Source organism: Canis lupus, chromosome 5 (assembly GCF_048164855.1).
Source record: "Canis lupus baileyi chromosome 5, mCanLup2.hap1, whole genome shotgun sequence".
NCBI classification, from domain to species: domain Eukaryota; kingdom Metazoa; phylum Chordata; class Mammalia; order Carnivora; family Canidae; genus Canis; species Canis lupus.
The window spans coordinates 7,377,072-7,401,796 of record NC_132842.1 but is presented as its reverse complement, the minus strand read 5'-3'; the positions used below and the strand labels follow the sequence as shown (position 1 = coordinate 7,401,796).

Sequence of the window (24,725 nt, the reverse complement as noted above, 5' to 3'; positions counted from 1 at the left end):
CAGCTATAAATCCAGATGTGGGAAAAAGGCAGTCAAGAAATAAACGATTGCCATTAAGCCTCAGCATTTCAATTAGAGAGACAACCACCTACCCCACACGCTTGATGAATTTCACAGAAGACTATGACCACAGGAAGGATGGTAGCTGACAGCAGAAAGAACTACTTTCTTAATTAAAAATTTTAGGTTAAATCTAATATTTGTACATGGTAAAATCTTCAACTCATACGTCATACACACACACAAAATTAAAAGCTTCTGTCCTACCTTCTCAGTCCTTCTTTCTAAAAGTAAGCATTGTTAATAGTTTTTTGGTAGGTCCTTTCTCAAAATGGTAGATACATATCCCAGTAGAACTATATGTGGCTTCTTTTTACATTTATATAAGTGATCAGAATGTACAGTGGTTCTGTGCCTCCTTCTTTAATATTTATTCATGAGAGACACAAAGAGAGAGCCGGAGACATAGATAAAGGGAGAAGCAAGCTCCTTGCAGGGAGCCTGATGTGGGACTCGATCCCAGGCCCCTGGGATCCCACCCTGAGCCGAAGGCAGACGCTTAACCACTGAGCCACCCAGGTGTCCCTGGATACCAATTAAAAAAAAATTGCAAATATAATAAGTGAGAAAAAACACTCACTGTTTTTTTGTTTGTTTTTAACACTCACTGTTTTTATTGATTTTTTTTAAAATAAATGATGTTAAGGTATATTTTCCTATTAATTATGGTTGATTTTTCTATGTGGATTAGTTTTCAGTTTGTGCTTTTGCCCATTACTCTTTTACATATTGATTTGCAAGACTGCATCATAAATTAAAGGATTAACTTTCTGTTATACCTGTTGCAAATATTTTTTTTAGTCTGTCTGGAGTTTGTTTGTGGAGGTTTTTTTTTTCCTCCTTAGAAATTTAAGATTTTCATGTGATCAAATTTAGAAATCTTTCTTTTTATATCTTTGCCTTTTAGAGTTGTGTTTTTAGAAAGGCCCTCCATTTGCATATTACATGTTTAAAAATTACTTGTGTTTCAGTCTCGCACTTTTAGAGTTTAACTTTCTTAGGATTTACTATTTGATCCATCCGAAGTTTTTTGGAGGGTTAGAGGTTTGATAATATTTCAGCTTTCTTTATTTTTCCAAACGGCTAGGCAACGGTGCCATTACTACTGACTGAATAATTGATCTTTCCCCCACTGATTTGAAATGCCACCCTGTGAGACCAAATTTCTGCCTTGTATTTGAGTTTATTTCTGAGCTCCATGTTTGGTTCCATTGAACTATTTTCCCCTTTCTTGATTCCAGTATGTTTGAGTTACTGTAATTTCAGACATAAGTCAAGCAAGGGGAAGATTAGCTATTGTTCTGCTCAGTTCATAGGCACACTGTTTAGTGCCAATTTAATGAAGGGATGTCTGTTTTCAATTTTCTCTATTAACTAATGCTCAAGATGACATTGTGTCATCTGAAAAAATTAACTTTTGCCATTGTACTAAGCTACGAAGACCGAAATATATGCCAAATTAAAAATAAACAAGATTATTTTTTAAAATAGCATGCAAAGAGATGTTTTTCAAATCTTATCTGGAAATCTCACTTCTGTGACATCGTTCCATAAATAAAATGTTACGGTGTCTCTTCACTCACTTACTTATAGGAGATCAGTCAGAAAAGTATTAGTATTTCTTGTGCTGTGTCTTTTAGTATATGGCACATCAAATAGAGTTATGGGTTGTCTTGATCTGATTGATTTCATATAAAGGTCTTTGCTTTGGCAGCAGTTGGGACCTATTCACTTTCTGAGGTAAATCTTGTAGAGCAGGAAGTTGAGGTTTTGGGGTGGAATCCAGGAGTCAGTTCTGATCTTATTGTTGGGGAATGTGGAAACCTAAAGCCTTCCTTCAGTTAATAATGTGAATAGTGGAGGATCTTTTTTTCCCCTATACTGATTAAGAATTTTCTAAAAGACGATGAACTTTTATTAATAGGAACATAGCTTTATTTTTCACAGATCTGTGCTTAAACATGGTCAGAGAATGGTCCCTGTTCTAAAATCTCCTTATTTGTACATGTTGGAGTTCAAAGGAGGAACCTCACTATTTATGTGGAGAGAAAATAAATGAGATTTCTTTCTAACTGTCTTCATATGTTTCATGATAAGAGTGTGTCTTGGGTCCTATTTCGAGTTAAAACTGACTGGAGTCCATGAGTTGCTACAATTAAAAAACTGTTTTTACCTCAGAATCAACTCTGGAGAGTATCTCAGAGAATCAGTTACCAACTCTGCAGGCAGTAGATCCATCTTGAGCTGAATGGGCAGTTTGATTGTTTCTTTTCAGTTGAACAGACATAGGTGCTCATTTGTCCCAGATTCTGTCAGAGAAGCAATACAGGTGTGTGACAAAAAAAGGTATGTATATCCCACGGTCTTATCTTCAGTTATGAAAAAAAGTTTTTGTAGTCCACCTAACTTGAGACACCAAGCATACTGATTTCTTCCCTGACGGTGGGATTGAAAATGAACAACTGTATCTTCATGCAATACATAAGCAGGCGCTTGGGAAAAGCTATGGCAGAAGGCACTGAAGGGATGGTTGGAGTGCTTGGCTTGATGTCTCCCCAGCATCCAGCAGCAAATGGAAGAAGATAGTAGCAGTGTTCGCCTACACATAGGCACTCCCCAGACAAAAAGGACAGCATAGGCCAACTGCAGTCCACCTCAGCGAGCCTTCCAAAGGGCATCTGTGGATAGTCCAACATTTGAGGGTAAATATTTCAAGGAATCAGGGTATTGGGAAAATACCAAAGGAACCATTAGGTGAAATGAAATGTGGCCAAGATCTTCATTCAAAAATGTTTTTTTAAGATTTATTTATTTATTCATGAGAGACACAGACTGAGAGAGAAAGGCAGAGACACAGGCAGAGGGAGAAGCAGGCTCCATGCAGGGAGCCCGATGCGGGACTTGATCCCAGATCCCAGGATCACAACCTGAGCCAAAGGCAGGCACCCACCTGCTGAGCCACCCAGGCATCCCATTCATTCAAATTTAATGGAGTCCAAAGGCATTCGTCTCTGGAGAGAGCCATTATGATAAGACACAGCTTTGACAGAACACACAAGCCAGGAATTACCCTCGCACCACAAATGATGTGCTAAAAATAATCTGCCATTTGATCCCTCCTTATATCTTTGGATTCTTTGTAGAGAACCCAGGCTAGGAGTTGCTCTTTCTATTTACTTTATTTTGCTCTCTTATTTGTTTTGACTGTTGACAGTATCTAATATTATTTTTATTTCAAATTGTGGTGACATGAACATCACAAAAAATTTTACCGTCGGCCATTTCTGAGTGTACAGTTCAGTGGTGAAGTCATTATGTGAAATCATACAGTATTTGTCTTTTTGCATCATACTTAATACTTCGCTTAGCCTAAGCGTCCTCAAGGAATGTCCTTCCTTTCTAAGGGCTCCTTTTAAGGGCCAAGTGCTGTTCTATCATGTGTATCTACCACATTTTGTGTGTCCAGTCATCTGTCAATTGACATTCGGATTTTCTTTTTCACTTTTAATCAATCAAATGTACACACACTACCATTACCCATGTGACTATGCCTCAACAGAATAGTTTTAGAATTGGAAAATACTCCTCGGTTAGCCTTTTACTGTTGTTGATAACTGTGATTTGGTTTAGTGAGTGTTAATACTGGTAGAAATGATCACTTTAGAAATGAATTATAGTAATTGATCACTAGTCTTGAAACTTCAAATCTCCCTACCTCAAGTTCAGGCACCTGCAGGATCCAAAAAAAAAAAAAAAAAAAAAAAAAAGCCGAAGGACAAAAGTGACAACCACTTGGTGAGAGATGCTTGTTTTTCTGGATTGATTTCTCTGTACCCAGCATCCAGAAAGGTGTGTTTTTCATGGACATTTTCAGGCCTCGAAGCTTGGGCTGTGGGTTTATTTCCTTAAAGACACAGTACGTGATCTTTCTCACCAGACTCTCCCAGAGGCTCTGCTAGATAAACACTCAAAGGTCCAGAAAAATGGGAGTAAGGGGAGTCATTTAGATTATTTCACATCCTCTCAGCCTGGAGTACTTTCCTTACTCAACACTTTCCTCACGTTTCTCAGAGGAAAAAAAGAAATGGAAACTTGGTACATTTATTTTTTACATACATGCCAGCTTTGACCACTCTTGGCACTAGGTGAACAGGAGATTAATGATTGGGGTCGTGCCATGGAAAAAGCCATAAGGCTTTACATCACAATTTTTTGTTTTTAAAACATTTTGTTTTCATAGCTGAGGATTACTCTGTTGGCAGAGGGTAGGGAGAATGAAAAAAATATAGAGAGAATAAAAGAGTACTGATTTTTTAAAAAGACACAAAGATTCAACCAATTCCATTTCAGTTTTGTGAAGAAATGCTTTGAGTTTTGAGGTGAATAAACAGGACAGTATCCCTCTGTGTATGCTATTTGCATATCGTTCCTTGCCTTAAGAAAATGACCATATAACGAAGAGGCACTTATTGACCTAATGTACTTAGAGTATGATTATTCTTATCCTAAAAGGATCACTAATAGATTTACCTCAAAAATAGGAGTTACTTTGGTTCATTTCAATATTCTCATAATATACTCAACTTATGTGACAGCTGGACATTAAATGGTGAAAACTTAATTGAAGATAAATTACAAAGGAAAATAAAAACATTAGTATAATCCTAATATTTAACCAATTAAGAAATGAAAAGTATGTAATTCCATTAAAGTATTTTGGACTTTTATGTAACTTTGCAGGAATATACCCTGCAAAAGTAGTTTTAGCTGAATGCAGTAGTTCTAGAATAGCTTATCCAGCACAGTGTAGCAGATGGGCATATTTTAGCTCTTAGTATATACTCACAAGAGTATATACTCTTTCCTTTTTACTCTTTGTTTGTGGTATAAGAGATCTTTTTTAAATTATCTTGCATTTTTGGTAAAAATCACCTTAAGATAAAGGGAACTTACATTTTTTTTTTTAAATGAGAAAATAATGAGGACTTAGAGATAAAGAAAAGATGTCACATACATATTCCAAAAGTCACCTCCTTCACGTTCTGCAGGATCTTGTAGATAATGGAAACAGGAAAAATTTTGTTAAGAGTAGATCTCAAGGGATGCCTGGGTGGCTCAGCAGTTTGGCGCCTGCCTTCGGTCCAGGGCGTGATCCTGGAGACCCGGGATCAAGTCCTGAGTCAGGCCCCCTGCATGGAGCCTGCTTCTGTCTCTCTGCCTCTCTCTCTGTATCTCTCATGAATAAATAAATAAAAATCTTAAAAAAAAAGAGTAGATCTCAATAAGCAGGTTGAATTCTCATACCTGTTCTGTGAGCAGGATGTTCAGTGAAAAGCAATGATTTGGGGGAGAAATGTGAAGCACTGGCAAAGAGTAGGGGGTGCTCGGAGCGAGTTTGTGCTCCCACAGTGTAGATCCAAGCATGCAGAGTAATCCCAGGTCTGATATTTTTATAGAAAGTTACATTGATTATCACTAGGTGAATATTAACTTTGTGATTCTGTGAAGGACACGTAACCCTGATCTTTTGAAAGAGAATAAAATGCCTGCCAGAGTCAGCCAGTGCATAATATAGAAAACAGCCTCCCATCCCAGTCTGGGCAACTCCTAACATCCATGTGTATTCTAGACAGATATTTGAATAGAGGTTGGAGAATGAGCAAAGCAAAAATATTTATTGAACACAGACCATGTGCCAGGCATGGAAGTTCTTTCTCCTCCCTGAAACTCTGCATGGTGGTATTCCCATTTTGCAGACGAGAAGACAGAGGCTCAGCCAGGCTAAGTTATTTGGTAGACAGTATATGGAGGACAATATGATTCCAAGTCTGTGCCCTTTCCAAAACAGGCCCCTGCTCCCAGTCAGCTTGTTCTACGAGACACACTGATAGGTAACCTCCTCGAATAACCCGAGGCGGTCTTACCTTCTCTGCTGGGAGTGTGGAATGTGCCTGCCAATGTCTGAAAGCCATTAAGGAGAATGAGTCACTTGCTGGATGCATTGAACTTCTTTCGATGATGAGCGCTTCATGGAGAAATAAAGTACCAAATGATTTTTCTTCGTAAAAAGAATTGAATCTCCCTCCTGAGTAGACTGTTGGCAAGTTCATGTGCATCATGGTCAGCAGAAAAGAAATATAAGCAGTAATGAAAAGCTTGTGAATGCCTCTAGTCCCCAGAGCTGAAGAGCAGGCCTTTGGGAAATGATGTTGAAAGGATGCAGAATGGGGGCAAGAAGAGAATTCTGGCCCTGGAAGAAAAGTCAGGGAACGGAAAATGAAGAGATGAAAAGCAGGCACATTGGGTGGTTACTCTTCACCCCTGGGTGAGGTGCTGGAAATTACTTTTGCTTCACCCCGTAGCCCCCAAATAGTTTTTGTTTTTTTTTTTTTGTAAAGAAAGAAAAGATTTTTGAGGTAACTCATTACCTTTTGGCTTTAGGCCTAGAAGCCTCAGAAGTTAAAAGTAATTTTATATGCTACAGATGCTTCCTGGTTTTAAAACTGTGACCTGGCTTCTAAACAATGATGACATCAACACTGAACGATACTCTTCTTAAATATCGTGTCATTCCAGTAGCTGCTGTGGAGGTGTCTTTAGGAACTTAGGGAGAGGGGAGGCCATCCCATTCAGATCACGAACTAACCAGAAAAGATATTTAGTGTGATTTCCATTGTTGTAAAGACAAATATGCATTATGTTCTAGTTCTGAGACAGTACGGTAGATATGCCTATCTTGCCTGTTAGTATTTTTAAAAGGTCTTGGTATTGATTACAGACTTTTGATGTGTTTTCATGACCAGTTCAGACTACCCAAGCCATAAAACACGAGTAAATACTCTCCTTCAGAGGAGAATCAAGGGAACCCTGCTTCTATTATTTAATTTTTGTGTGTCTGGAGAGATGCAGCAAATTCTTTTTACTCATTAGTAGTTGACCTTGAAATAGGATATGTATTTCCTCTGTGGTATGCTGGTGAGTCTCAGCTTTGTTCTTGTGAGCATGAGGTTAAGTGATTGAAACAAAAGGAATTTCACAGAACCTTGTTTCTAAATCCTGTCCTCCTATATTCACGGGACCTAGCTTGCAGTAGATAGGTGACTTTTATGGCTGATCATTTGCAATGGGCGATGTATTTCAACTGTTATTTTTTGGAAGAGTAGATATGTAACTTTGAAATCCAACTCTGGTTTCCTGTCTGGCTTCCTTTCTTCCCCTCAAGAGTCTTCATTTTCTTCCCTGCCTTGGGCTTCATTCTGTTTTAGAGTTCTTAAAGTCTCTGTAGCCATGCCCTTCCTAGCAAAATCCAAGTTCATTGGGCGTGTCTCCATATCTGTTTGGTCATTTGACAGTGTTAGGCGATTGCAGGTGTGCTCCACCACTGTGCTCAGGAGACACACCAACAGAGTCTCAACCATAATCTGAGCCTATTGCCCAGTGTGAAATGGGAGATTCGTCCTATAGGAGAGGGGGAGCTGGAGAGCCAGTGAGAATACAGGATTTTTCCTCACCTTGTGTTCTAGGCTCATGAACTCATGGAAGACCATGAAGTAAGGAACAGTTGCCTTTGCACAATTCATTTCATGTCTGGATCCCTTTTCTTGCATCCTATCAAAATCTCCTCTCTACAAGGTTTTACTATATTATTGATACCAAGTCTATCAGATAAGACTGCTGTTGTGTCTCTCCCCAGGGGTCTCTGCACTTTTAATAATGGAGTCAGTCCAAAACCCCTGCTTAGCTAATCAAAGACCTGTGGATTTCCAGGGTTCATCTGGGAGGTTGTTCCTGGAACAAGATGGCTCCTTAGTTCCCATGAAATCACCCTCTTGCCCCACAGCCCAACCATAAGCCACTGCCCTGCCCACTCACAAAGCTGACCCTGCCCTTGTGGTTAATAAAAAGCATAAGAGTCTACACATGTTGGTGGTAATGTGATAGGAAGACCTATGGTCTCCTGCTTGGGGGTATAATATAGCCCAGGGCCAGGAATGGGCCTTCTGGTTGCCCTTGGGATGGATCGCTTGTCCAGCTGAGTTGTTATGTCTCAGCCCAGGGTGGCGAGTGCTGGCCATCAATGTGACTGTTCTGTGTGGACAAAGCCCGCCTTCCCCCTCTGCAGCACCCTTTGCTCCACTGAACTGGGAAAGAAGGCAGTAGACAAATCTACAGCGGAGCCAAACATTGGATTACACTTGCCTCATAAGTCTCTTCAGCTGATCTAAAAGCTGCATTACGAATAGGGCAGAGAGGTGACTCACTGAGATAATCCTTGAAAGAGATTGCGTCCATAGAAAGTCTGCCTTGTTTCCAGCATTCCACACGGAATAATCATGGGCCACATAATAGTCTTGCATTTCCATGCCATTAATTGCAAGGCTTAAAAACAGTGCTTTACCCTCTCATAAATGGGCTCTGATCTGCCTATTTTAGATTATGGTGGCCAGAGCACTGCCATTCCATTAAAACATACAATGTTTTCTCATGCCAACCATTTAAATGCTCTATCTGTTTAAACTCTGCCCTCCTCGCTGGATTTGAAAGCTCTGCAGTGACATCTCAGAGTCAGCCATATATTGACAAGGCCATTGTCAAAGTAGGAGTAAATGAAGAATCGAGGTTATTCTTGTTCTGCACTTTTGTGTAACGGAGTGAGTTACCATTCCCAGAGGCAGAGGAACCGTGCTGTGCTTTAGTAATGCATATGCAAGTGGGATTTATTAGCTTTGGGAAGGAAGTCGAAGGTCATCATGATAACTTGGTAAATTACAAGAGGGAGTCAGAAGGTCAAAAAGAGGGAGCTTCCCTGCCAGACATTCCTGGCTACGAGTTGAAATACCATGGAGCAAATTGTTTAAAAATTATAAAGTAACCTTGTCAACTTCGTCCTCGACCCTCATGCCTGAGAGTGCATCAGGGGGTATAGCTTTGCAGGGATTGCAGGGTAGGAGGATGATGGCTGGCCAATTTCTTGTGGGGTTCTACAGTGAGCACTAACGGGTGAAAATACTGTCAAGGCCTCCCTGAAAGCCCGAGAATGACCCTATATTACCTCCACATCAGCCTTAGACCCACAGCAGCCTCCTCCTGGCTCTTCCAGATGGAAGAGGAGAGAGATGTTCCGCTCTCGTGTGCTTGGACCAACAGGGAGTGCTCATCTCAATGATGTGATTTCCTCTTTGCTCCCTATTGGAGGGTCTCTCCTTCCTCTCACTCCACCTCACAACTGCTGAACCAGACATCCTTCAGAGAAGAGAAAAGAAAGCCACTTAATGCCATGGGGTTGACATTTCAGTACTGCACCTGCCCGCTGCTTTGAAGGACAGGAGATGGGACAGCCTAGGTGGACAGTCCAGATGGAAATGCCTGTGAAATCATAATGTCATCCCAGTCCCCATTTGGAGCTCGCTTAGGGTGAAACACCACCTTTACGATGGCACTGAATTTTTTGCCTGTGAGTTAACAATGTCTGTTTTCCTTTCTCTGTCAGCCCACTCTTCACTGGGTTTGTTCCATCATAGATTTCCAGCTTATTTCTGTGAAGTTTTAATGGGAAGAGTGTCAGAGAGGTTCTGCGGTAACTTTATTTGGCACTTCTCCTGGAAGGGCAGTTGATAATCTGAACTGTTTTTTGAGAGCCTTTTAATAGCATCAGCCAGTGCCCCGCTGATCATTTTTGAACTGTGATTTGCACCGCAGGTCCAGAAATTCTATACTGATGATGGTGAACAGGAGCTATGCAACTTATAATTTTGCTGTGGGGCTCATTTCTCTCTCTTGATCTCGCTCCTCCAGTTTTTCACTGTAGGGCCAGAGGCTGTTGGTGTATTTGGAGACTGTTTTCAACTTTTTGCTCCTGCTATTTTCAGACAATTAGCAAAGTCTGCTTAGAGTTGAATTGTTACGTGTGCACGTTCTATTTTAATTCATTGTAATAATCAGGGATGCATATTACACTTCTTCAAGAACTCCTAAAATCCAATCTTTTGTTTCAAAAGATTGAAATCTTTACTTGTTTTATGAACAAAAAATTTAACTGGATGTTAAAAATGACAACAAACATTCATTCATCCAACTGGAAGAATGTATGAACTCTCGTAGCTTCGAAACCATGCTAGAGAGCTCTAGCTGGGTTGTTTTCTTTCTGCTCCACCAGATTATTTTCCTTAATTGCAATGTTAAAAATACTAATTTGTAATTATGGCCCGGGTTACATTGTATTAATTATAATTATAATGTTTTACTGCACAAACTAGCAACTGATGATGGCCCTTGTCTGTTTAAATAATATCAATCCATCTTTGAATTTGAGAAATGGCACCACTCACTTATTTAATTGACGTTAGCAGTGAAATGACACTGTCAAGAATAGTATTTGTGTAAGAAGGCATTTTTCCCAATAAAGCTTATAGCTTTCACAATAATTTTCTCTTTTTTTAGGAGCCCCGCGGCCCTCACAATAATTTTCAACCCCAAAAGTATATTTGGCTGTTTCTGGCGACTGATAGGCCAGAAATGAGGGAAATGAGGCCAGGTTCCAGCCCTGAGCTCCTGGGTGATATGGGCTGAAGAGGGCTGGCCGGTTGGCTGAGCCCCGTCCCAGGAGCTCAGCACATATGTGGCAGCAGAGAATCGGAGATCAGAATAGCAGCTCACCTTGGGGTCAGGGAGGTTGCAGCCTCACAACAGATGGGCCTTAGGGTTTCAGGACAGCAAGTGTCAGGGCCCAGGCCCCCAGCTGTGGATAGGAAGCTAACATCCACCACCATAATCTTTGTTTGCTCATGAGTTGAGACTGCATGTTGAAAGGCCTTCCATCCCAGCAGCTAAGTGGCCTAGAGTGAAACAGAACCAGACCCCCTTCTTCAGCAGCAGAACATTCTAAGAATTCTTGTCTGTGTGTGCCTGCTGCCTGCCTCCAACTCCTTGTTAAGAAAAACACTACTCTATTATTATTATTATTATTATTATTATTATTATTAAAGCCTCACACTCAACAGTGACTTTTGTCCAATTTACTTCCCCTTGTACTTCTTGGTGATGTTGTGAAGCAGGCAGGATGGTTGTTGCTGTTTTGCAGAGAGGGAAAGTGAATGTTAGTGGTTTAACGGGCCCAATACAAAGCCCAAGGTCAGCTCAAGTAATTTATTCAAAGTGGAGCGGTGATGGAGCACTGAACCTAGGCCTGTAGCCAGGTTCTCCCCACCGGCGCTTGGAGCTCTGGCCTACGCACTCGGCGTTCCTCAGTCATGACTGTGAGTAGAGTGCTCTGCTGTGGCCACGGGTGTTAGGAGACAGTATGCCTCAGCAACCCAAAGCTGAGGTCAGCCATAGAGCTTGAATCCAACTCTTCATTTTACACATAAGGAAACTGAGGACCAGACAGATGCCTGAGTTATGTTGAGTGCCTGGAGAAGCTTATAGAACCGAGACTCCAACTCTGCCCAGTGCTTTCTGGACCACTGAGCCTCATGTCTCCCTTACAGAATGGCGTGAGCTGTTATTCTGCAAATGCCCCATGTATATCACCTCCAACCATTTTGGAAATTTCTGGAGTAGAGGTATGCAAAGGCCAGTGCTCCTGCACTGTAGGTAGGGGAAGACAAGATGCTCAGAGGCATCTTTTAGCTGGTCTGGGTGGTGTAAGTCACCTTGCTTCAGAGACAAATTGGTCCAGATTGAAGGGATTCTAGTTTCTGTGGCTCTTTTCTCTGGGAGAAGAACAAATCAAAAGTGCAGTGCATTCCCAACTTGTTTCAGTAAAAGATCCCATTTTTTACCCTACCTTCCTACTTATTAAAATTCAGTTATCCCCTCTTTCTTTCCTATTAAATTTGTACCTTTGGTTGCATTTCAAGTGCAAAGAGGCTGCTTCTAAAGCAAGGCCTGGTCAGATCATGGCCCAATGGAGGCACTGCCATCCCAGCAGGAAGCATCACTCCCTTGCAGCAACAGCTCTCCAGGCAAGGATGGAGTGTTTTACAGAGTTTTGGAATAATGAAGGAGAAATAGAAACCTGGGGTTCAGAGGCCCTTTTTAGGGGTTTTAACTATTTTTGCTTCCCTTGAGTTTTAACGTTCCAGAGGAGGAAAGTTTTGGTGGAAATTGAAGGGAAAGAAAACTCTGCCAAACAGAAATTCCATATCAGATGGAGATTCTCCTCCTTCCAAGAAGGTGTGAGAGTAGCCAAGAAGCATTAAAGCATGCAGGAAGTCAGGGTGATGAGTTGGAATGCTCTTGAGGGAGCGTGAGCCATGGCTAGGGACAGTCCTGCAGGTTGGCTGGGGAGGATGATGTGAGCATTAGTGAGTTTCTGGGCCGGTTCCTGGCGCCTGAACTCCTTGCATCTGAAGTAGTTTAGGGACAGGAGATAAGCCCTTAAATCAAGCTGTCTGCCAAAGCCAAGGCTCCCAGAGCACCAGTGCCTCCCTCCTTCCAGATTTTCTGTTCATTCTGGAAGTGAAGTCTGAGCACTGGAGAGTCCCTGCCCTTCCTAGTGCTTACTTGGGGAGTAAGAGGGCACAGACAAGAAACAAGCAAGTAAGTGAAATATCTGATGTGCCAGGTAGCATTAAGTGCTATGGAAGAAAAATCGGCGGAATTCTCAAGGAACCGGTCATCCCGATGTCCATAGATGACATTTGGTGGTGGCAGTTCCAAGATACCTGCCATCTTTATGGGGGCTGACCTGGCGTAACTCTTCCCAGACATTTCATATAACACTATGTGGGGCACTTCACTTCCTTTTCCTTCTTTGTTAAACAGGAATGTGGAGGAAAGACCTCTTAGGAAAGCCCTCTGAGATCTACAAGGGTCATCTCCGTCATCTCGGTCATCTTGTAACTAGGGAGCTGGTGCATTTGTTTATCCTAATGCCACCTTCCGTTTGCATGAGACCTAACCTTTTCAGATCTCTCAGAGATGTGGCATCATTTAGTCTCATATTCTGTGAGTTAAGAAGGGTGGAGTTTGAAACACCAGAATTGAAGAAGAATGACTAAGGTTAATACTACTACAGTATTTCCCAGCTGCTGCCCCACAGGCTGCCCCAGTCGGAACACTGGCCACAAACGGGTGTGGCTAGAGCGTGAACTGGCTGGGCGTCTGCCCGGAGTGGGGCAGGTTTCCTGGCATACTTTGCGATCTGTTTTTGGAGGCCATGGCAAGGTCATAGAAATAACTGTGTAACCGTGCAAACTCACTACTTTGAAAGCCAACAGTCCACTCTATGCATAAGTTGACAAATTTAGTTGTTTTTTATTTTTCAAACATCAGACTCCCTACCTCCATCGGGGTCCAGAGGGGTTTAGACACTTCCCTTGACGGCAGACTAGCACAGGAGGTGTGGCCATCCTAATATTTCTCAGGCTCTTATTAATAAGCCAGGTATTGCGTTTTTGTTTGCTAGGCACAGATTTGCATGTTTTCAGAAGTAATCTCATTTCATATAACGAAACTGTAACATAAATATTATCTAACTACTTTAAGGATGAGGAACTGCACGACACATAACCGAGGCAGCGTTTCCAAGGTGAGGTGCACAAGACGTTTTGAGAGTTGAGCTTGAACCTGACAAGGCCAGTTCTCTCTCTCCAAAAGTGATACCCCCCAATCACTGTCCTAAATTAACTGTAGAATTACTTAGAATTCTCAGGAAATTCCAAATTCCTAGGATTTCTGCCCTGAATCTTTTTCTTTTTGAGATAGTGCAGCTTTTTTGTTTGTTTGTCTGTTTACTCTTGAGAGTCCCTCAGACTCTATCTTGTTTTAAGATTATTGTTAATCAATTATAAAACTGAACATGACTCACAAAGTCTCACAAGGCTACCTTTTATTCCATATTTAATATTTTAAATATTTTTAGGAAGGAATTATGTTACAATTGGGTCTCTCAATGGAGTTAGCAACTTTTTTTTACCCCAAATAACCTGAAATTGCTTTAGTCCCCAAGTAACTGATAGAACTGTGTGTCTTTTTTTTTTTTTTAAGATTTTATTTATTTGTTTACAGAGAGAGAAAGAACAAGCACAAGCAGGGGGAATGGGAGAGGGAGAAACAGACTCACCACCAAGCAGGGACCCTGGGATCATGACCTAAGCAGAAGGCAGACACTTAACCAACTGAGCCACCCAAGTGCCCCAGAATTGTGTGTCTTTAGGATAGAATTACTTCGGAGATAATTTCCCCAATGTTTGCTTTTGTTGTGTTCTTTGTTTTGTGTCACAGGAGCTACTAATTTTTATTTCTTCGATAGCAACTTATTAGACTTGGCAGAAATCAACTCCCTGCAGTCATTGGTGTTAAGGACACAAACAGTCACCCTGTTGTTGTTGTGGCTTTTTTCTTACTGGTTGCATACAGCCAAAGTGCACTGTACAAGGGACTCTGGGGCATTTTGAAGAGATGAAGATTGACTCAAAGCCATCAGTATGGAGTGTTGTCACCAAAGTTTGGGATATCAGCTGTTTCTTTCCATCATGCTAGGGACATTTATTGTACGCTTTAGGTTCAAGGCGCCCCCTCGTGGTGCAACTGATACTTAATCAAGTGCTTGACAAGCTTACAAGTTGATAAAAAGACTGCATTTAGATATTATCTTATTGTTCTTCCCATTTTTAAGGCTATCAAGTGAATAAAATCTTGTTTTCTGATTTTGTTTTATTTTTTATTTTTTAAAGATTTTATTTATTTGATAGGGAGAGAGAGAGAGAGTACAAGCAGGGGAAGGGCAGAGGGAGAGGGGGAAGCAGACTCCCTTCTGACCAGGAAGCCAGACTGGAGCTGGATTCCAGGACCCTAGGATCTTGAGCTGAGCCAAAGGCAGACACTCAACCATCTGAGCCACCGAGGTGCCCCTGATTTTGTTTTAAATTCATCTGTAGCTGTTTATATCATATTCATTGCTTCATTTTTAAAAATGTATTTAAATTGAATTAATAAACATATGGGATATTATTAGTTTTGTAGGTAGAATTCAGTGATTCATCAGTTGCATATAACACCCAGTGCTCATTACATCTCAGTGTTTCATTTTGGGGGAGGAAGAAATGAATCAGAAAAGCAAGCACAAATCCCAAATCCTAGGCAACTTTGAAAAAAAAATTTTTTTTAAGTACAAAAGTAATACATGTATATTCTAGAAATGCTAGAAAGAACAGATTAAGAGTGAAAAATCACAATCCCACAACCCATGGGGATTAACATTTTGGTGTATGTCCTATTTTTTTCCGGGAATACAGACTTAAGGAAATGCAAACACATGTCATTTTACCTTCGGTGATTTTCCCCACTGAATTCTATGTATGAGCTTCATTCTGTGTGGTTACAGGGTCTGCTTCTTCGTCATTGTTAGTGGTTGCTTAGTTTGGTGGATTCCATTGCGTGCACGCTTGTGGATTATTGTGGATTATTTCCTTTAAAGTCAGTTGCTTGGAATAGAATGGCTGAATCAAAAGGAAATGCAAAATTTTAAGGCATTAGATACTTATTGCCTTATTAGTGTAAGTAAAGCATCTTTGGGGGAATGCAGTTGTTTTAATAAAAGTTTCAAGTTCCTAGCATTTGCCTTGTTAGGCTGTGCCAGGAATTGTGCCTCTTGGTTTCCATGCCTCACTCCCATTTGATCCTCATAACAACTATGTGAAGTAAATACTATTATTGTCCTCACTTTCCAGATAAGGAAAGTCAGGCTTACAGAAATTAAATAGCTGCTATGTGGTTCCAAGAGCAGGAGACAGAAGGCTTTCAGAAATTGGATAAAAATAGCACTTTGCATCCCTTGAATCTTGAACTAAGTGGAAACTAATACTGATAATTCTCCATTGGTCAAATAAAGAACAAGGGTGTTGGCAATGAGAGAGGAGGAAGAGGAAATACGGGTCCATAAATTTAGAAACATGAAGAAAATTCTAAGTTAAGTCTCTGGCAATTAGATCTTCTTGTTAGGAGAAGATAACGGTGGACAGCTCAGTGATTACTGTATAATTACAAACTCTGGGGAACTCCTAATACAGACATGTTTTCACGAGATCTTGTCATTTTTTTTCATGAATGCATTTTCTTTGACCACAGTTAGTCTTCAAACTGCTTAAATTACCCCTCTGAATAGTCGAAAGTTGACTGGAAGGAAAGAGTATCAGAAAATCTTCAATTTCTGTTCAAAACCGGAACCTTTGGAGAGCTTTCCAGTTTTAGCAAATCTCCAAAGTCCCTTATAGTTTCTCTCTCATTCTTACTCCTGAGGGACCTACATTTCCTTTTTGCCACCTTTACCAACACTCTTCTTCTTTTCCCTATTATTATTATATAATTATCTTTATTCTAGAAAACTCAGAAAGAGATAGAACGAAAGGCATTCATTCAACACTTACTATTCCTCATGTGCCCTTCTCAGGCTCATCAGCACTCTCTTTTTCTGTTCTTGGGAAGAAAATCTTTGAGCCTGTTTCTTCTCCTGCTACACTAGCCTTTGGAAGAGATCTCAAGCACCCTTCTATGAAACAAGCCCCTCTGTAGTTTCTTTTTTTTTTTTTTTTAGATTTTATTTATTTATTTATTTATTCATGAAAGACTGAGAGATAGAGAGAGCCAGAAACAAAGGCAGAGGGAGAAGCAGGCTCCATGCACCGGGAGCCCGATGTGGGACTCGATCCCGGGTCTCCAGGATCGCGCCCTGGGCCAAAGGCAGGCGCCAAACCGCTGTGCCACCCAGGGATCCCCCCTCTGTAGTTTCGCTTGACTATTTTTCTCTTAATGATAGCCATTGGATTTACTAGGGGGCCTTTGAAATTATCAAAACGTCCTTCTGTTTAATTTTTATGGCATTATGATGATTGCCACCACAGCTTTTGCCTTGAGGTGGTGAGTCTTGCGTTTTCCCTGGTTACATTCCCTCAGTTAACATAGCCTTATGATGACCATAAACCACTGATCTCCATGATAATCCTCCAAAGTGACTCAGAGACGCTCCTACCCCATTCCCACACTGAATTTTTTGGTTTTTTAGGGACAATTTTCTATTTTATGGTCAAATCTGTAAATAAGACTTCTGAGTTCTGCACACTTGATTTATTTATTTTTTTAGAAAAGATTTTATTTATTTATTCCTGAGAGACACAGAGACACAGGCAGAGGGAGAAGCAGGCTCCCTGCAGGGACCCCAATGCGGGACTCGATCCCAGGACTCTGGGATCATGACCTGAGCCAAAGGCAGACGCTCAACCGCTGAGCCACCCAGGCGTCCCTGCACACTTGATTTAACCCAGAGTAGGTCAGTGGAGCTCCAAACATTTTGCCCAGCAGCGCTACCTGCTGAGAAGTGAGGATGTTTTCTGTGAGTTTAATTTGGTAATCCCGGGACAATGTATCTGTCTATAGAGCTATAGAGCTCAGGTTCTTGTGGCCTCAAGAGTTCTGGAGCCCCTTTTACGTGGGAGCTCTTGCATCTCATCCTCTGCTGAGAGTCCCCCATCCAGAGAGAGGTTGGGGTGTGTGCCCTGCTGGCAGCCTCTTTGTTGGGGTGCTGGTCTCCCCTACTATAGCTCTCTGTTCTCCACCCCCACTGGGCAGGGCCCTCTCTCTCTTTCTCTCTCTCTGTCTGTTTCTCTCAATTTCCTGGGTTCTCTACCCTCGGCCCATTTTACTCCCCATCTCATTGTGGTGCCAGCTTCAGTTTTCTGCATGCTTTCCCCCTTTCGTGTCCACAACAGCTCTTCAAATCTATCATCCTGTTTTTATCTTGCACTTTTATTTATCATGTACCTACAGGGCTTTATTATTTGTGATCTACTTCAGGAGATTTCTTTCATAGCTGATGAAGTCTGTAAAGAATCCGAGGCCCTACAGCAACCCTCACCTTTCTGGGGAGAATATATTTACCCAGAAAAGGGCTTTTATGAGGTCATTCTAGCTAATAGCTCTTCTAATGGTGTCACTCTCCTTTTCTCTTAAAAGTCCCTTCGAGTTCTTTTCCTTTTTATACCCCACCTCTGAAAGCATTCTGGGTAGACTATTTTAGTACAGTTCTTGTTGGGAGACCTATCTTTTGGCTTTAGGATGTAGCCATCTGTACTCAAATGTTCTTTTTCTTACAGAGATTTGTGTCCGATATGTGAAACTGGGTTCTAACTAATATAAAATCATTCAGAAATAAAAGAAAAACACATATTATATATAGTATCATCTCTGTATCTATAATGGTGGTATGGATCACGGATATCATATAATGCAATTATGGCGAGACTTAGAGGCCTCCTATATGTTGGTCATTTGTATGGACATATCTGTGTGCACCTGCAGTCATGGATGCATCAAGCCAGGACATCTCACTGGCCGATTTCCCCCTTTTTTTCTTTCCTTTTTTTTTCTTACAGATTTTATTTATTTATTCATGAGACACAGAGAGAGAGGCAGAGACACAGGCAGAGGGAGAAGCAGGCTCCCTGCAGGTGCCTTTTTCTTTTTTCTTTTTAACTGTGGTAGAATATTTGTGACATAAAGTTTACCGTCTTAAACATTTTCTAAGTGTACAGTTCAGCAGTGTAATTACACTTACAGTGTTGTACAACCAATCCCCAGCACGCTTTTCCTTTTACAAAATTGAAACTCTGCTCACATTTATCAACACCTTCCCATCCCCTTCTCCTGCCAGCCCCTCCCTGGTGCCCATCATTTGACTTTGTGTCTTGAATTGACTACTCTGGGCACCTCATATAAATGGACTCTTACAGTGGGTGTATCTTTTTGTGTTGGATTATTATACTTCATGTAGCGTTCTGAAGGCTCATTCGTGTTGCAGCGTATGTCTGTATTTCTTTGCTTTTTGAGGCCAAATAATCATCTGTCATATGAATATACCATATTTTGTTTATCCATTCATCCATTGGTGGACAATTGGGTTTATCCACTCTTGGCATTGTGAATAATGCTGCTGTGAACGTGGGTGTACAGGTATATTTCTCTGAGACCCTGCCTTCAGCTCTCACTGGCTGATTTTGGATTCGAGAGTAAGTCCTTTGTTCATGAGGACTATGGAAATTTTTGTTTCTTAAAACACAAACATATTTTTCCACCATTGGTTTTTAACAAATATTTAAAAAATAAAGTTGTCAAAAATTATTCATCAGTGGCTCAACAAGAACTGAAATATTTAAATACTGGCAACAGATGCATAGTAAACTGAGGCATATACTCCAGGGTTACCCAGGCTTCAGTGATAGAATTAGTTCCCTTAGCCGTAATCCTGATCTTCTGTTTCTTTATGTATTCACCTTGGGTCTGTTTATGAGAGTCTTGTTAGCTTGAGTGGCGGAGCAGAGGCACAGAGCACTGTGCTCACAGGCCAGTCTTTGTAGAGAAGCCCAATGGCCAGTGCCAATCAAGATGGCGGGCTGGGTTCACCACCAAACTGCAGTCAGCCTAAGGAAGCTATTTCAGTGTAGTTTGGCAAGCTCTGATAGCTCTCCTGCAGCCTTGGGACAACCTCAGGACAATTGGCCAATGTGACATGTTCTCCAGTGACAAGATGAATTTAAATATCTGCCTGTGGCAAGATATTTTAGGGAAAACTCATTGTCACTCAGGGTTTGCTTTCAGCATTTCTTTCTAAACCATAAGGGTGGGACTGTCACCGCTTTCTCCTTCCTTGAGGGGAACAGGGGTTAACTGTACCTATGTTTTCATCATGAACGAATAGATGGTCGGTCCATTTTGGTCAACCTGTTCTTTGTCTCTCCATGTTTTCACCCTTTTCTTTTCTATCTTTTCTCTCTCTCTTTTTCTCCTATCATGCAGGCTTTGCAGTGCATGCTGATCTCTCTTCAGGCAGAACTTGACATTCAAAGGTACTTGATGAAAATTGAATCATCTCAGCGAGTTAGTACTCCACCTTTTCTTTTTCTGCATTGAGTTGTACCTCACCTCCTGCCTTTTTATTCTGTTGCGTGTGGCATTCTAATCAGTAGCAGCCACTAAACCGGACTGGCTGTCTTTTCCCCAGTTCCCTCCAAGCCTTGACTTAAACCCATCAAAACCAAATGCTTGCAGCGTTCTGAAATGTGTGTGTGTGTGTGCGCTAAATTGTGAGAGTTAATATTAAAGTTAATACTAATTGCATGCTTGCCCCGAAATATTTATTACTTTCCACAAAATGAGCTGTGGAATCAACAGTAATGCAGCAGTAAGGTAGGATCATGGCACATCATCTGAAGCGGGGGCTCTCCAGCAAGACCCCCTCCTCCCCAGCTTGCTCAAGGCAGCTCCTTTACGACCGGTGTTGGCTCCAGATCATTTTACTGATATGCATCTTAGTAATAAAAATGAGAGGAATGGACACACTCATATAGGACTTAATATTTGCCAGCCACTGTTCTAAGTGCTTTACAAGTATTAACTTCTCACAGCAACCCATGGGGTGGGTGTGCTGTGGTTCCCATTTTACAAATGGGGAAACTGAGGCACAAAGTAAATTGATTCACATCGTTCTTTTTTAAAGATTTTATTTATGTATTCACGAGAGACACATACAGAGAGGCAGAGACACAGACAGAGGGAGAAGGAGGCTCCCTGCAGGGAGCCCAATGCAGGACTAGATCCCAGGATCCTAGGATCATGACCTGAGCCAAAGGCAGACGCTTAACCACTGAGCTACCCAGATGCCCCTGGAGCCTGCGTTCTGTAAGAAGAATGTGATAAAAAAGAAAATGTTCTCTCTCATTCTAAATCCTGTCTTCCATCTTATCAAGCCCTGATATGCTTCCCTAGAGCAGCTCTAAAGGGAAAAAAGAACCTTTAGCCTAAAACTAGAACTTTGCACAGGTATTTGTTTATTTGAAAAGCATTCCAGGGACACTGGGAGGGCAGCTGGTGGTGGTGATGGTGTGTGTATGTGTTTGGGAATGTGATTTGGAAAGTATCAGCATATCCTACTTTTAAGAGGTCTCAGGTGGGTCTGGCCACAGCACTTGAAGGTGTGGTGGCCTCAGGCACCCCAGTGTCCCCCCACCCCATCCAGCTCCCTGGGGACCTCCTTTCTGCGGGAGGTGATGGAGGATCCCCTTCAGATCTCCCAGGACAGGCTTTTCTTGCTAGCGGAAAACCTCTTTGGTTTCACAACAACGCAGTTCAGCTGTAGAGACCCCACTGCAGCCTGGGCCTGGGGATGAACTTACAAATGGCTTTGTTGGTCGGCCTTCTGGGGGGCCTGCTTCGCACTCTTGTGTTGTGCTGGTTGTCTTTTACTTGCAATTTCAAAGCCGGCTAGCAGGCCCCTTGCCTTTCATCACCATAATAACAGCAGTCTGGACTTGGACACCTTTTATCCTGAAGCCTTTTAAGTGCGTTCCTGGCTCTCAGAACTGTAAAGGCATCTGCTGCTTTGCTCAGACTTCTCCTGATGAGGACGGTGGGAGCCCCAGCCTGGGAAAACTTATTTGCTTATAATACACACCTTCTTGTTGCAAAATAAAACGAGAGAGAGAGAGAGAGAGAGAGACTCAGTGATTGATTCAAGGCAGCTTGCGGGTAAAGAGATAGCTACCTTAGGTGGATCAACTAAAAATCTGAAGGCAAAACCTCAAAGTAGGAGGAGACAAACTTAGAGTATAGCTAACTGTAATTGGCTTGAATGTTAAATTTACGGTCAGCCCTTCCAATATATGCAACATTTTATATGTATTCTACATTTTTCTCCTTATGGCACAAAGTAATACTTTGTGCTCCTTCAGGAGGTGAAATGATTTTCCTTGTTTGAAATTCTAAAAGTGCCATTGTTCTGCTCATGCCTCCAGAAAAGGGACTTCCATCCACATCAAAGGCAGGGCTATGTTGTGTGTAGGCAGCGGTAGGCAGCGGTGTTCTTCTTCATTCAGCCTTTTTATTTCATACTGTCTCCTTCACGAGGAAAGCACGACACTAAATAAGAATTGCAGGAGTGTGTGTCTGAAAGGGGTGAGGGTCTGAGCTAATGAGATCCAGATTTGGACCTTGCTCCGGGTGTAATTTTCTATCCCCATGAAAGATTGCTGAAGGCAGAGGGAGGCGAGCTTGGCCCTATCTTCTCTCAGAAGGCTTGGTCTCATTCTGGCTTTGGAGGGAAGTCTGAGAAGAGCCAATTCAAGGTGTTGTTTCAGAAGCGAGTCTGGGTCGTATTACAGGTAGGACACCAGGCGGGCAGGTGGCGGGTGGACAGCTAATCCTGAAAGTGGAAACAGCTGCCCTGCGTGCTGACCCGGTGAGGGTCTGCAGGGTACCTGGTTCTAGCTGCTTCTCTAGGCACAGATAAACCTCTTAGAGGAAGAAAATGAGAAACAGATCATCTACATACTAGGAAGGGGTTGAAACATAGGAAATATTCAAAAGACTGTAAAAAAAAATTGCTAAAATTTCGAGTTTACCTGGACTCAGATTCTAATCAGAGCTTTAAAGTTAAGTGACAGTAATGGTATCAGAACTATAGATGTGAGAGGAGCACAAACAGAGCTACAGATGTGAGAATATTGTCTCCTTAAAAGGTAAAGTGCATCATCTGCATGTCTAGAACGTAATGGATGGCTTTTGGCTCTTCTTTCTTAGCTGCAATCTTTTATGGAAGTGGAAGTCCACGCGATTCTGGATTCCTGCAGAATTTTGCATGGCATGAGAATGAAAAATGTGTCTTCATTCCCGTGTTTTCCCCATGAATTCGTGTCCTCATTTCAGGGGCTAGCTAGAAGGATGAGTCCTTCTTCCTGGAATCTCATCATATGGAATACACATCTGAGAAGACAAGAATGGGCAGGAGTATCACCACAGACAAGAATCTTTCTGGCTTCTAAATGTTTTGTGATAGTCTTGCCTTCCTCTGATCTGCTCTTTAAAAATATCATGCTTATTCCAGTGATTGATATTTTTGTAAAAGCAGTCTATTCTCATTTTGGAGAAATAATGGGGAAAGTATGCTACTCATGCTATTACCTTATAAAGAAATCCAATGCTAATATTTGGGTATATTGCTTCCATTTCTTAAGTTATATGCAAAAAAAAATCCTTTAAAAAACCCTGATTATGACTGCATAACATTTCATGGCTTGGCTCCATGGTAATTTGTTAGTGAGCCTTCCATGTGACTCTAGGTTTATTTATTCTCTATGACAGATGTCATCTACACAAATTTGCTCCCTGGCCCACTAGTATAGGAAGTCTTACCTTGCTAATTTTTGCGAATCACATTAAATTGGCTTGGTGTCAGCAATTACTGAGAAATTTATTCTTATCACTTTGGGATCATAAATCCTAAGGAGTGCATCTAGTCCCATAAAGCTGGGTGAGGTTCCTGGGTTTCCTGGGTCTCAGTAAATGGCCTCCAAGCAGACAGTCTGCAGGTGGGCTCATGGGGCTGTCCGCCAAGCCTCCTAAGCTTGGGCACTGGTTTCAGCCACTCTAAGCATGTCACACATCTGTCCTGTCTGGTGGGGCCACTCCTTGTAAACGGAGTCCAGGTCTCCACAATTTGGAGAACACCATGGCCATCACCACCACCAAAAACAAAACTACCATCCTCTAGCCAGCCCTGCAAAGTCATTTGCCCCCTTTTTCCTGCCCAGTTAGCAACCTTCCTCCTCACCCATTGCCAGGTGGGGGTGGTAAGACAACACTGCATTTATTTTCCAAATGTCTTTACCTCCTAAGCCTAATGTAGGGAGTGTGTCTTTCTGGTGGCCTCTGTAGCACACAGACACTATGAAAAGACCTTCCCCCTGGAAAGATTTATTTTAGGACACAAAGGCTTGGCAGTTGTTTCAGGAAATAAGGGAAAGGAGTAGATTTTCCATAATTTTTTTGTTTGTTGCTGACAGCTATGTGGACATGATAAGTTAATAATATCTTGAAAGATTCATCTGACACAAGAAAAACTTGAAAGCAAGTATCAATGTAGTGTGGTGCTTCTTGAAGTAATGAAAAAGCATCATTTTCTGCCCCAGGCACCCTTGTTATTTGTTTCTTGGCATCCATGGAAGGGGGCTTTGTATGATGAGAAGGGGTTGGTGGAGGGGTCTGGCGTGGCTTGCATGGTGCAGTGCTCTGCCTGCCTCGCCCTGTGGATGCCTGTGGCTGGTTCTAGCCAGGGAGGCAGTGGCCACTGACTACTTGGCATCGCTGCCTTTTCATCTTTCTGATCTGATAATGAAGTAACACACACGGGGAAGGAAAACGTGGAAACAAAAAACACAGTTGTACTTTGCTCAACTGCTGAATCGTCTGATTTTCCTCCAGACCAAACATCTTTGTTTTCACAGGTGAAAATCATGAAAAATGTCTGGGTACTCTTTTGGTGGAAAAAGGGAAGAAAAGGTTGAAATATTACCCTTGAAGAAACAGGGTATAAACTCAGTTTATCAAGGATAACTCATCAAAATAAATCCCAGAGAAAATGCTTTCCCACCTTATGTGCAAGCTGAGGAAGGGAAGTACTGATTTTTCAGAACTAAACTTAAGACAGGAGAAACTTCTAAGAATCTCAGGTATGCACAGCTGGAAGGTGGCATTAGAGTGGGGTTTGTGCAGATATGTCTTTCTGGTCGTAAGGCCCAGGAGTTCCTGATTACTGGTAAAGCTGGCATATATCCACATGCTGCTCACATGGCACGCAGATGGGCACTGAACAATCAATTGTGTGTATGTTTATACTA

General features: G+C 41.8%; 1 protein-coding gene across 16 annotated transcripts in view; it reads left to right on the top strand.

Moving 5' to 3' along the window:
• Positions 1-24,725, top strand: part of KIAA1217 (KIAA1217 ortholog) — a 433,418-nt gene that overhangs the window by 264,451 nt on the left and 144,242 nt on the right. For 3 of the 16 annotated variants that reach the window (XM_072825342.1, XM_072825345.1, XM_072825352.1), the window contains one exon: positions 19,852-19,932. The exons of 12 other annotated variants lie outside the window; for them this stretch is intronic. In XM_072825342.1, coding sequence (XP_072681443.1) covers positions 19,852-19,932 — 81 coding nt within the window. The remainder of the gene's footprint in view (positions 1-19,851; positions 19,933-24,725) is intronic. One more of the 16 variants, XM_072825354.1, reaches the window with a different exon arrangement.